At 41.2% G+C, this 13416-nt stretch overlaps 1 protein-coding gene across 2 annotated transcripts in view; it reads left to right on the plus strand.

The window, feature by feature from the left end:
* st18 (ST18 C2H2C-type zinc finger transcription factor) overlaps positions 1–13416 on the plus strand; it is a 122355-nt gene that overhangs the window by 60719 nt on the left and 48220 nt on the right. For both annotated transcript variants that reach the window (XM_055634085.1, XM_055634087.1), the window contains exon 7: positions 5004–5094. In XM_055634085.1, the coding sequence (XP_055490060.1) occupies positions 5004–5094 (91 nt within the window). The remainder of the gene's footprint in view (positions 1–5003; positions 5095–13416) is intronic.

Raw genomic sequence — 13416 nt, forward strand, 5'->3', positions numbered from 1 at the left:
CAATTACAGAGAGTGCAACATTTTAGCCAGAGTTTTAAAGCAATCCCTAATTGCCTTTGCAGTTTGTGTCTCTTTTGTCAAGCAGGTCTCATTTACAGCATTTTTCTAAACAATGATTGCTCCATTTTGGGAATGTGGCTCATGATGTCTACTGCCATTTACTGAAAACCTGCCTTGCAATGGCAGCCAGGTGAAATTGTGGAAGCATTATTAAATCATTGCCAACTTTGAGATCATGAACCAATTTCAGAATTACTCAGTGAAAAACATATGCACTGGCCATGGAACTGAGGCCGAGCTGCCTAACCACTGATCCTTTAAACCGAGAACCAGAAAAAACTGCGTGACATATTTTAATATGGGGAGAGTGGTGCACGGACAGCCACACACATGGTCCTTGACAAAGACAGACCTGGGTCCAATGGCATGGAGTCCACCATGGTTGGGAGTCCCTCCTTGCTGCAGCCTTCTCAGCTGTCGTGGTGCTCCATCTACTGGCCAGCCACCATCATCTGCCTGTTTCACCATAGAGGTATTTTTGGCCCATGTTTTGTAGGCATTTCTCTCTTGCCTTGCACATTCCATAGCTCCAGAGCATAGGTTTATCTCTCAGGATCTTAGGCACACACAAGCTTCCCCGCCATGCCAAGGTGATTACCTTTGGAGAAGACTTGGAAATATATAAATAATGTTACAGATCTTTCAGAAAGACCATGATCAGAAAGACTACGTGTTCTTCTAGACTACATGAAAATATTCCTCACTACTACAGGTCCTCGTTTTCTCACTTACACATTCTGGCACCAATGCCGAGCATTGATCGCCAACTCAGATCTGTGAAAGGAGGCTGCCAGATTTCAGTCTTTTCCTTAGTCAGAGTTCATTGAAAATGAAAATGGTTTCAAACTTTATCTGTTTCTGTCAAGTAGGCAGTGCAGTTAATCAAACCACTGCCTCCCTGATGTCCAATTACATCTTCTCTTTGTTGGACCAACATCAACTTTATTTGAATGGTAGTAGGCAAGAGAATTCTATTTTGCTTTTCCCATGGCTTTCACTCTGAAGAAGGGTCTCGACCCGAAATGTCACCCATTCCTTCTCTCCAGGGATGCTGCTTGTCCCGCTAAGTTACTCCAGCTTTTTGTGTCTATGTTCGGTTTAAACCAGCACCTGCAATTCCTTTCTACACAATTCTATTTTGGTGACATCTTACTTTTTGACTTAACATTTTTGTTAAAGGATTTCTATTCTTATATTCTAACTTAGAACTGGTACATGCTCATGTCAGAAAATTAGATGAATAGCGAACCAGGACTGCCCATGCCAGCTGTGGTAGGTAGGGATTATGGAGCCAGCTGTGTAGGTAAAATGCTTTCCACTTTAGTAAAATCACTCATGACTTGCTTATCACAATAATCATCTGGAACAATTACTGAAAAGCAGTATGTATTTCCTGACCTGATTTTGAGGTTCCAGATATTATCAGATTTTGATGAGACAGTGTCAATTTTTATCCCAGCTGGTTAGCAGGCATTGCTGAGACATACATACGGATAGTGATTCATAGACAAATTATCACAAGGCTATCAACATCTTTGGCACACTTTACACAAGAAACAAGAACAGGAATTGGCAAATTGGTCCTCAAGCTACGGTGTTATTCAATATGGTCATCCTAATGTATCCTTAGTCTCAGCACTTCCTCCCTGCTCTTTCCCCATGCCCTTAGCACCATCATTTAAATGTATGTCGGTACCCATCTTGAATGTATTCAATAACTCTGCGTCCACAATTCTAGAGATTAATAATCCTCTGAAAGCTATTCCAGCTCACTTCTGTTTTACATGGAAAGCGCCTTATTCCAAAACTACGTCCCCGATTATAGAGAATTTCCCGTGAATTGAAGGATCATTCACCATCATCCCTATCAGTCTCACTCTGAATCAAACATGTTTGAATAAGATAATTATTTATTTCTCTGTACTTCAATGACCAAAGCACCAACCCGATCAACCTTCCTTCATACATCAACCGTTTCATACCAAGGTTCAAACCAATGATTTGTGCATTGCCTCCAATACACATCCTTCCTTAATAACAGAGATTAATGCTGTATGTAGTACAGGTCTGGACTTTTTGGCACCCTGTAAAGATACATCAAATCTTCCCTACGTTTATATTTTGTACCCCTGACAGATAAGGCCAACATGCCATGGGTCTTCCTAATTATTTGTTACCTATATGTTATCTATTAACATTTTGTGTTTAATGTACTATCTTTTTATATCACTGCATTTTTTTGGTTCCATCATTCAAATAACAATTTATGTGTTCATTCTTTTTACCAAAGCAGATGCTATTCCATTTTCTCACATTACACTCCATCTGACAACTTCACGCCCACCCACTCAACCTATCTCCATCACTTTTAGGCTCCTACTTTCTTCCTCACAAATTGCTTACCCACCCATTTTGTACTCTTGGCAAATTTGGCTACAGTAGGATTGGTCAAACTCAATTGAGTCTTCATGACAAAATTACAAATAGTAGAAAAATCTACACCAAAGTGCCTCATTAATTACTGATTTCCCAACCCAAAAATGATATATGTTTCCTGAGCAGTTGGCCACTCCTGATATATTATAGCCAACCCCATGTCCTATCACCTTGGACAGTAATCTTTTACATGGCACCTTACAACTTTCTGGAAATCCAAATACACTATGTTTACTTTATCGACCTGTTTGTGATATTCTCAAATAACTCCAACAAATTTATCACATTTACCAACTGAAATCGATTTTCAAAACACGGAGGAGCAAATTGAGTCATTTATTCTTATAAATTTACTATGGCTTAGGAAAACCTGGCAGCTCCCTTGGAAATAATGATTTCTGATATTTACCCAATGCTTATAAATTCAATAACTTTATGTAAGTTTCCTGTTCGTATAATGTATGTGCAAATGTGTTTGGATGGATAGAGGGTTGGATGGATAGACAACAGACATTAGACAATAGGTGCAGGAGTAGGGCATTCGGTCCTTCAAGCCAGCATCGCCATTTACTGTGTTCATGGCTGATCATCCACAATCAGTACCGCGTTCCTGCCTTCTCCCCATATCCATTGACTCCGCTATCTTTAACAGCTCTACCTAAAGCCCCTGTCCCATTTTCCCGAGTTACTCACAAATTCTCCCGAGTTTTGCCCCTGATTCAAACTCGGAGAATGTCTGTAGCGAGTCCGTAGGAGTCCGTAGCGAGTCTGTAGGGAGGTCGTAGGAGTCCGTAGATATTTCTTAGCGGCTCGTAATGCCAGCCGTAGGTACTCGGGGCTCAGATAAGTCGGGACGTTTTTTCAGCATGTTGAAAAATGTCCACGAGTAAAAACAGTAGCCTCGAGTACCTATGGCTGGCTATTACTGTAATTCTCTGAGTTTGAATCAAGGGGAAAACTCGGGAGAATTCGTGGTAACTCGGGAAAGTGGGACAGGGCCTCTTGAAAGCATCCAGAGAATTGGATTCCACTGCCTTCTGAGGCAGAACATTCCACAGCTTCACAACTCTCTGGGTGAAAATGTTTTTCCTCATCACCATTCTAAATTGCCTACCCCTTATTCTTAAACTGTGGCCCCTGGTTCTAGCCTACCACAACATCGGGAACATGTTTCCTGCCTCCAGCGTGTCTAATCCCTTAATAATCTTATATGTTTCAATGAGATCACCTCATCCTTCTAAATTCCAGTGTATACAAGCCCAGTCGCTCCATTCTTTCAACATATGACAGTCCCGCCATCCACCTTGCGAACCTACACTGCACTCCGTCAATAGCAAGAATGGCCTTCCTCAAATTTGGAGACCAAAACTGCACCCAATACTTAAGGTGTGCTCTCACTAGGGCCCTGTACAATCGCAGAAGGACCTCTTTGCTCCTATACTTAACTACTCTTGTTATGAAGGCGAACATGCCATTAGCTTTCTTCACTGCCTGCTCTACCTGCATGTTTACTTTCAGTGACTGGTGTACAAGGACACCCAGGTCTCGTCGCACTTCCCCTTTTCCTAACTTGACACCATTCAGATAATAATCTGCCTTCCTGTTCTTGACACCAAAGTGGATAACCTCACATTCATCCACATTAAACTGCATCTGCCCACTCACCCAACCTGTCCAAGTCACCTTGCATTGTCATAGGATCCTGCTCACAGTTCACACTGCCACCCAGCTTTGTGTCATCTGCAAATTTGCTAATGTTACTTTTAATCCCGTCATCTAAATCATAAATGTATATTGTAAATAGCTGCGGTCCCAGCACCGAGCCTTGCGGTATGCACTAGTCACTGCCCGCCATTCTGAAAGGGACCCGTTAATCCCTATTCTTTGTTTCCTGTCTGTCAACCAATTTTCTATCCATGTCAGTATCCTACCCCAAATACCATGTGCTCTAATTTTGCCCACTAATCTTCTATGTGGGACCTTATCAAAGGCTTTCTGAAAGTCCAGGTACGCTACATTCACTGGCTCTCCCTTGTCCATTTTCCCAGACAGGCAGACAGACAGACAGACAGACAGACAGACAGACAGACAGACAGACAGACAGACAGACAGACAGACACAAAATGCTGGAGTAACTCAGCGGGACAGGCAGTATCTCTGGAGAGAAGTAATGGGTGACGTTTCGGGTTGAGACCCTTCTTCAGGTCTTGACCTGAAAAGTCACCCATTCCTTCTCTCCAGAGATGCCACCTGTCCCGCTGAGTTACTCCAGCATTTTGTGTCTATCGTCAATATAAACCAGCATCTGTATTTCGATAGATAGATAGATAGATAGATAGATAGATAGATAGATAGATAGATAGATAGATAGATAGATAGATAGATAGATAGATAATAACAACTTTCACTTTCAAGATAGATGGATTGAAATAAATTATAATATTGGAGCATAATTAATGGATCTGCGCTTTCGACAATGACATGGTATGTTTTGTTACATTTTTCAGTCCTTGCAATGCATGAGAATGTGCTCAGGTGCCCAACTCCAGGCTGCACGGGAAGAGGACACGTGAACAACAATCGCAACTCGCACCGAAGGTAAGTTGCACTGCTTGGAGCATGCACTTCAAAGTGACAATGTTAGCCGATCAAGCGTTTGGCTAAATTAATGGGTTTGACCATTTCTTTCATTTCAGAATTCACTCCATCTGAGGGAGGTAGGATTAAAAGCATTATCATTTTTGACTAAGAGCATGAGTGGTTTGGATATTCACAGCCCAGCTAATAGCACAAAATTGTGCTAAGTATTACTTCAACTGCTGTCATCTCTTCACATTTCAGAAAGGGCTGTAAACATAATTGGTAAAGGAAAGATCAGAGCAAAGGATTGGTGTACTTTTTGTGATAATACAGCTTACATAATGACATCAGTAGTGAGAGCTGGAGAGGAAGGTCAGTTGGCCTCCACACAATTTTGATCAGATTCTGCATTCTTTCTATATCATTCACTTTGCACCCAACTCCAATATCAATTAATTTCCTTTGTATCCAAAGGGAGGTATCTAGTAACCTGCATTTACTGGGGCAATACAGTGGCACAGTTGCTGCCTTACAATGCCAAAGACCTGGGTTCGATCCTGACTACGGGTGCTGTCTTTATGGAGTTTGTACATTCTCCCTGTGACCTGCGTGGGTTTTCTACGGGTGCTCCAGTTTCCTCCCACACTCCAAAGACATACATGTTTGTAGGCTTTGGTAAAAATTGTAAGTTGTCCCTAGTGCAAGGTATACAGGTATCGCTGGTCGGCTTCGACTCAGTTGGCCGAAGGATCTGTTTCTGTGCTGTATCTCTAAACTAAACTAAATTCAACTAATCTAGACAGATTTTTGCCCCAGTTTCTTCACACACTCCAAAGACGTACCGGTTTGTAGGTTAATTGGCTTTGGTAAAATTGTAAATTATCCCTAGGGTGTGTAAAGGATAGCATTAGTGTATGGGGATCGTTGGTCATTGCAGACTCAGTGGACTGAAGGGCCTGATTCCGTGCCATATCTCTAAACTAAAACTAAATCTAGAGAGTTACTAGGTATCTTTGAGAGTGAAGTAATTTAGCGAGTTACCAGAAGTGGTGAAAATGCTGGCTCTGTGACATCGGTTCAGTTCCTGCAGGGACCACAGTTTTGAACAGACACCTTAGCTGTTTTCTGTCTTGAACATACACAATAGTTCAAACATCTAATGCCCACTGGGATTGAACATTCCACTGTTTCTCAGCCCCAGATATAAAGACATACAATCGTTATCCTAAATGAGTGAATCCATACTCAGAAACCGACACATCTAGTCTAGTTTAGTTTAGAGATACAGCTCAGAAACAGGCCCTACGGCCCACCGAGTCTGCGCCGACCAGTGATCCTCGCACACCAGCGATCCCCACACACATACACTGTCCTACACACACTATCCTAAAACCACGCAGGTCATGGGGAGAATGGACAAACTCCGTACAGACAACATCCATAGTCAGATCAAACCCGGGACCCTGGCTCTGCAAGGCAGCAACTCTACCTCTGGGCCACCATGTCACCAGCCTAGCTCCAGACTCAAATTAATAAATGGGATCACCATTCATCTTTTCAAACTCCAGTGAATATAGGCTAATTTCAATCTAAATTAATATGATTATGCTTTCAATCAGGGATCAATGTAATACATTTTCTTAAGCTTCAATTACTTGTCAGGGGAATATAGAAACAATTTGTTACATCTCCAATCAAGCATTTTAAGGAAATGGAGAAACCTTTTGAAAAACCTACACTCTTTGTGTTTTCAGTACCTTCTTTAAGCACCATAATGCAAAATTAAATATGCCGGGTGGTAATGGAATTATTTGAGAGATGACGAACCACTTCACCAGTCATCAGATAACTTTGGAAACAACCATGGGAAAAAACATGTCTTTTCAGCATGGTTGGCAGAAGAATGAAGCTAATACCATGTGCTAAATGATAAACAAAGCAAATGTCATTGGGTAATTTCCCAATTGACCACTATTATGTAAGATACTGTCAGAATCAGAGAGTACTAAATACATCCAGACACCTGGACAGACTATGTTATCTGCGCTTCCACCAATGTATTTGTCAATAGACACAAAATGCTGGAGTAACTCAGCGGGACAAGCAGCACCTCTGGATAGAAGGAATGGGTGATGTTTAGGTTCAAGACCCTTCTTCACACTGAATCAGGGAAGAGGGAGATATTGAGATAATAGGAAGAATCACAGAGGGGGAGCAGTGAGAGAGGATGGTGCAGAACTTTTTTGGGCCGAGAACCTCTTCAGACAATCTTTTTCCTGTCACCTGTTACACATTCCTTCTATCCAGTGATGCTGCCTGTCCTGCTGTTACTCCAGCATTTTCTGTCTATCTTTGGTTTAAACCAGCATCTGCAGTTCCTTCCTACAACATTTTGTCTGCTCCACTGTGAAATCTTTTCAAGGTATGTCTACTTTGAAGACGTTCTCCTCCTCTCTCCGACGAGAGTTCTGCAACATCCTTTCTCGCTGCTCCCCTCTGTGATTCCTCCTGCTGTCTCTGTATCTCTCCCTCTCCCCTGTTTCAGTCTGAAGGGTCTCGACCCGAAATGTTACCCATTCCTTCTATCCAGGGATGCTGCCTGTCCCGTTGACTCCAGCATTTACTGGTCCCGCTGACCACAGCAGTTACTTCAGCATTTTCTGTCTATCTTCGGTTTAAACCAGCATCTAGAGTTCCTTCCTACAACAATGTATTTGTCAAAGATAGACACAAAGCTGGTAAGAAGGAATGGGTGACATTTTGGGTCGAGATCCTTCTTCGGACTGAATCAGGGGAAAAGGAGATACAGAGATATCAGGGGGAATCACAGAGGTGGAGCAGCGAGAGAGGAGATTGCAAAACTCTTGTCTTGGCCAATAAAGAGGATCCCTCTCTTTTCCTACTCTCTTCCCTCAGCCCCATCTGGATTCACACCCATTTCTCCCACTATCCAGTTGCCCTTTCCTCTCCCCCTCCCTGTTCACTTCCACTTCTTTTCTAATCTCACAGCCTTTTGTCTTCTTTTCAGCTCTACCTTTTCTTCACCCATCTGGCGATTGAACCCCTCTCACCTGTACCCACCTATCACTTGCATGGCTTTGTCCCACTGACACCTCTTTTCCAGCTTTCTACCCCCCGACCCGCCCCACTACAATCAGTCTGAAGACGAGTCTTATTGTCATGACACTTAGAAACAGAAACATAGAAAATAGGTGCAGGAGTGGGCCATTCGGCCCTTCGATCCACCATTGCCAGTTGGAAGAGTGGGTTGAAAGATGGCAGATGGAGTTTAATGCTGATAAGTGTGAGGTGCTAGGTGAGGTTGTTTGTCATATACATCAATGATCTGGATGAAGGTGTGGTAAATTGGATTAATAAGTATGCAGATGATACTAAGATAGGTGGTGTTGTGGATAATGAAGTAGATTTCCAAAGTCAACAGAGAGATTTAGGCCATTTGGAAGAATGGGCTGAAAGATGGTGGATGGAGTTTAATGCTGTTAAGTGTGAGGTGCTACATCTTGGCAGGACAAATCAAAATAGAACGCACACGGTAAATGGTAGCGAATTGAGGAATGCAGTTGAACAGAGGGATCTAGGAATAACTGCATAGTTCCCTGAAGGTGGATCTCATGTAGATAGGGTGGTAAAGAAAGCTTTTGGTATGCAAGCCTTTATAAATCAGAGCATTGAGTATAGAAGTTGGGATGTAATGTTAAAATTGTACAAGGCATTGGTGAGGCCAATTCTGGAGTATGGTGTACAATTTTGGTCGCCTAATTATAGGAAGGATGTCAACAAAATAGAGATAGTACAGAGGAGATTTACTAGAATGTTGCCTGGGTTTCAGCAACTACATTACAGAGAAAGGTTGAACAAGTTAGGGCTTTATTCTTTGGAGCACAGAAGGTTAAGGGGGGACTTGATAGAGGTCTTTAAAATGATGAGAGGGATAGACAGAGTTGACGTGGATAAGCTTTTCCCACTGAGAGTAGGGAAGATTCAAACAAGGGGACATGACTGGAGAATTAAGGGACTGAAATTTAGGGGTAACATGAGGGGGAACTTCTTTACTCAGAGAGTGGTGGCTGTGTGGAATGAGCTTCCAGTGAAGGTGGTGGAGGCAGTTTCATTTTTATCATTTAAAAATAAATTGGATAGTTATATGGACGGGAAAGGAATGGAGGGTTATGGTCTGAGCGCAGGTATATGTGACTAGGGGAGAATACGTGTTCGGCACGGACTAGAAGGGTCTAGAGAGAGAGTGCCTTTTTACTTCAACCCAAACCCAAACAACTATTTGCAGGCAGTGCTTTTTTACCTCTAACCATATTTTCATTTTCAAACCAAATTAAGGGTACTCACAGTGCTGTAGACATTTGTCAGTGTCATTCAAAGCTCTGATTGAGGCACAACACTTGTAGAGACTGATTGAGGCACACCACTTCCTGATTTTATAGTCCCTCCCCCTCCCTCCAGCGGGGGCAGCAGAGAGAATGGGGAATGTTGTAAAAACATTAATATCTCTGTCAATTTTCATCGACGGGAAAAATCCTCGGCACACACGTGGCGGAGGGGGGCTCTGAGCAAGGTGGCCAAAAATGACGGCCGTAGGTGGCGGCGTACTCTCGGAAACCGCAGCACAGAAAGCCGAAACCGGTCAAGAACAGAGTTTTAGTAATATAGATATGGTTATTCTCCCCCTCTGTGATCCCACCATTCAATATGCTCGACTTCTTACCTTTATACCTTGCCTTTGCTTCCACCAACTGTGCCTTGCTAACTGCACAATATCCTAAACCAAATACCACCCTTTCCAACGTGACCTTTAAATTACCATTGCTAGCTTTGCCTAATTTCCCCTAATCCTTTTTCCAACGTGCAAGGCTCTTGGGTTAACAATATTACAAACTTTCCCAATTTTTGTATAATTTCCAAAGATTTTTCTATATACCACCATAGCCACCATGAGTCAAGGGAAATGAAGGATAGGTAATAAATAATTACCTCACCAGCTATTCCCACATCCATTCAATGAATTATTAAAATATGACAATGCTGATCAATTTAGCACGCTTGTTGTAATGAAAAAATATATTTCCACACCCTTTTTTAAGTTTGTCATAGGTGCAAATGTAAGCCATTCAGCCCATCGGGTTTACTGTGCCATTCAATCATGGCTGATCTATCTTTCCCTCTCATCCACATTCTCCTGCCTTCTCCCCATAACCCGTGACACCCTTACTAATCAAGTTTCTGTCAATGTTCGCCTTAAAAATACCCAGTGATGTGGCCTTCACAGCCATGTGCATTTTTTCTTTATTAGTTACATTTAGCTGTTCACATATAAATCCCATGTCTTTAACGCTGCTGAGAATGTCCCATCTTTGTTCCAGGCAGAAGCATCCTACTTTTACCACTGCTTGTGAATTTCTGGTGCAGGTTAAGCTTACATTTTAAGTCTACCTCAAAATAATTCTGATTCAAGGCATTGAGCAATTCAAAATGCAACAGAGAGCACTCACTTTGCCAAAATGCAAGGTCCACAGCCAACTGTGGGAAGAATTTGTGATAAAAAGGAGCAAACTGTAAAAGGACTCAAGCCTACATAAAAATGTGTTGTGTAGCAACGCAGAGAGAGAGACACACAGGCTCACAGTGGGCAGCCACCATTGGCAAGATCCCTTGCATGAGATGCAGTTGGTGATGAGTAATTTTTGGATGCCTACAACATCAATACAGTTAACACAATAAAAAAGGGTGTGTTCTTCATGCCAGGCGACAGAAACTGTCTGTGCGCATGAATTTCTGTGTGGATCTGTTTGCAGCTTCTGAAGCCTGACAATAGGTGTTAAATTATCACTGTTGAATGTTTTGTTTGTCGAATGATATGCTCATTCATGCAGTAGCTCCAAACGTATTAGCACAATAGGTAATTTGAAAAAAAATATATTGACTATCCGACCCTACAAATTCTGAACAAATTGACCATGGATCCCCAGCTGCAGCGGCAAATCCCAATAACAATATACAATTTTTCATAGCACTCCCCATCTGTACTTTTGAAAGCAATATTAAGATATTTATAATATTGTACATAATCCCAAATCCCAAAATTGCATATATACGCAAACAGGCCATTCTAACGCAAAGAGCAGATACAAGGAATTGCAGGTGCTGGTTTACAAAAAATGACATAAAATGCTGAAGTAATTCAGTAGTTCAGGTGACATCTCTGGAGAGCAGGTTAGTTACCTCAAATTCAACAATTCTTTTTTTTTACTATAAACTAATAGAAAGAGAAAAAAAAAAAGCAAGAAAGAAAGGATATTACAAATATAAAAATTGTGGAGATAGATCCGGGATATGTTGAGTATAGTTGTTCAACCAACCCTAAACTCAAGTTGTGACTTTAATTTTGGGTTAAACCAGTTTACTTTTTTTTTAATTCAATAAATGGAGACCATATTTTTAAAAAATAGTTCTGGTTTGTCAATTAAGCCAAATCTTATTTTTCCAAATGCAAGGTCTCGGTCATTTCATTAATCCACATTTTAATTGTGGGGGTTGCTGGTTTTTTCCAAAATTTAAGCATTAATTTTTTTGCAGATATTAAACTGTAATCAAGAAAATGTCTCAGGCTTATTGTAAAGTTTGTGGTATGTTCTGATAATCCTAATATTATTAATTTTGGATCTGGGTCCAGTTGATTATCGATAACTTTAGAGATAGTTTTAAAAATGTCCGTACAAAAATTTTGCTTCTTGAAATTGACATTTATCACAGAGAGGGGAAGTACTTGAGAAGAGCCTGTTTAATTTTGTCTTTGAATAGTGTAATCTATGTAATATTTTAAACTGTATTAAGGAATGTCTAGTGTTTAACGAGCAATGATGTATATATTGTAAACTTTCATCCCATGCGTCTTTCATTATGGGTTGAGCCAATTCATCCTCCCATGCTCGTCTATATGACTCTGATGACCGAATGTCAGTATCTAAAAGGGTATTATAAATATAAGATATTAGTTTATTTGTATTAGGATGTCGATTCAGACATTCATCAAGGATTTCTAGGCCCCTAAATCTATAATCTTGCGTATTTAATTTTACATAATCTCTAAGTTGTAAATATATTAAAAATTTATTACCATGTAATTCGTTAATTCCTAAATTCAATAATTCAATGTTACATACTGTTCACACTGCAAACTACCCAAGATAAGGTGCTGTTCCTCCAGTTTGCATGTAGTCTCACTCAAGCAATCTCCACCCCAAGAACCTCGTGATCCCTGGGGGAAGAAAAAAACCGGTCCCAGTCCAATTCGGGAAAAAAAATCCGGGAATGACCCCAATCTAGGCGATTTGTCCAAACTCAGGTTAGCAACCATGGATACTCCACTGCAGGCCCTCCAGTTTGGTAGGCCGAGCACCCAGGAGAATGGTTGTGGCAAAACGGGATCAAAATGGTTAGCAACCGTTTCCACGTTGGTCTCACCAATGTTTGGCAAACTAACGGCCCACAATGTAAATAAGAACGATCAGGGAACGATACAATATAACTTTATTTATCCTAGGAGGGAAATTGATCTGCCAGCAGTTATAAAACACAAGATACATGAAACATGAAATTAAAGTGACGAGTGGAAAAGATTGGGGATGTGCAAAGGTTGGGGGAGAAGATTCATTCTTCCCCACGACAGAAGAGGGAGGAATTGTATAGACACAGGGAAAATGAATCTCCTGCGGTGTTCTGTAAGGAACACCATATATAGTAGATGAGGATAGAGGAGGCAATGGGCAGGTCCACTGCCCGCTTAATGGGTTACTTTGTGTGGCACAAGTTTGACGTTCCCCACTGACAATTCAAATGAAAGACCAAGCTGCCTGTTGGATGAGATAAAGAAATACCTAGTTAAAAACAATGGGTTTGATATTAACTGCAAAGTACAGACTGAGGTCCTTTAAAGTGCAATCAAACTCTAGAAACAAGATAATATACACAGTCTTATATGTAATATAGTTTGCACACATGGCCAGCTTGTTTTTGTGGCTCCTGCTCATGACAATCTCCGAGCCTCTCCTCTGATGGAGAGTTTGAGCAACCTAGCTGAATTTACCGATACATTTCCTACCGATCCATTGATCAGTAAATCATAATGCTGAGGTGGAATATTCTAAGATTATATTGCATATCCCAGGGTTTGAGGATTTTTTCTGATCTCCCGCATAACTTTAGTGAAGAAGCAGCTCCAAAAGCCACTTCTATTATTCCACTGGGTACCTTTAGATATCCAGTCAATGCAGCTGCATTGAGTTTTTTTACATATAAAATTACAAC

The sequence above is a fragment of the Leucoraja erinacea genome, chromosome 4 (assembly GCF_028641065.1).
Source record: "Leucoraja erinacea ecotype New England chromosome 4, Leri_hhj_1, whole genome shotgun sequence".
In the NCBI taxonomy this organism is placed as follows: Eukaryota; Metazoa; Chordata; class Chondrichthyes; order Rajiformes; family Rajidae; genus Leucoraja; species Leucoraja erinaceus.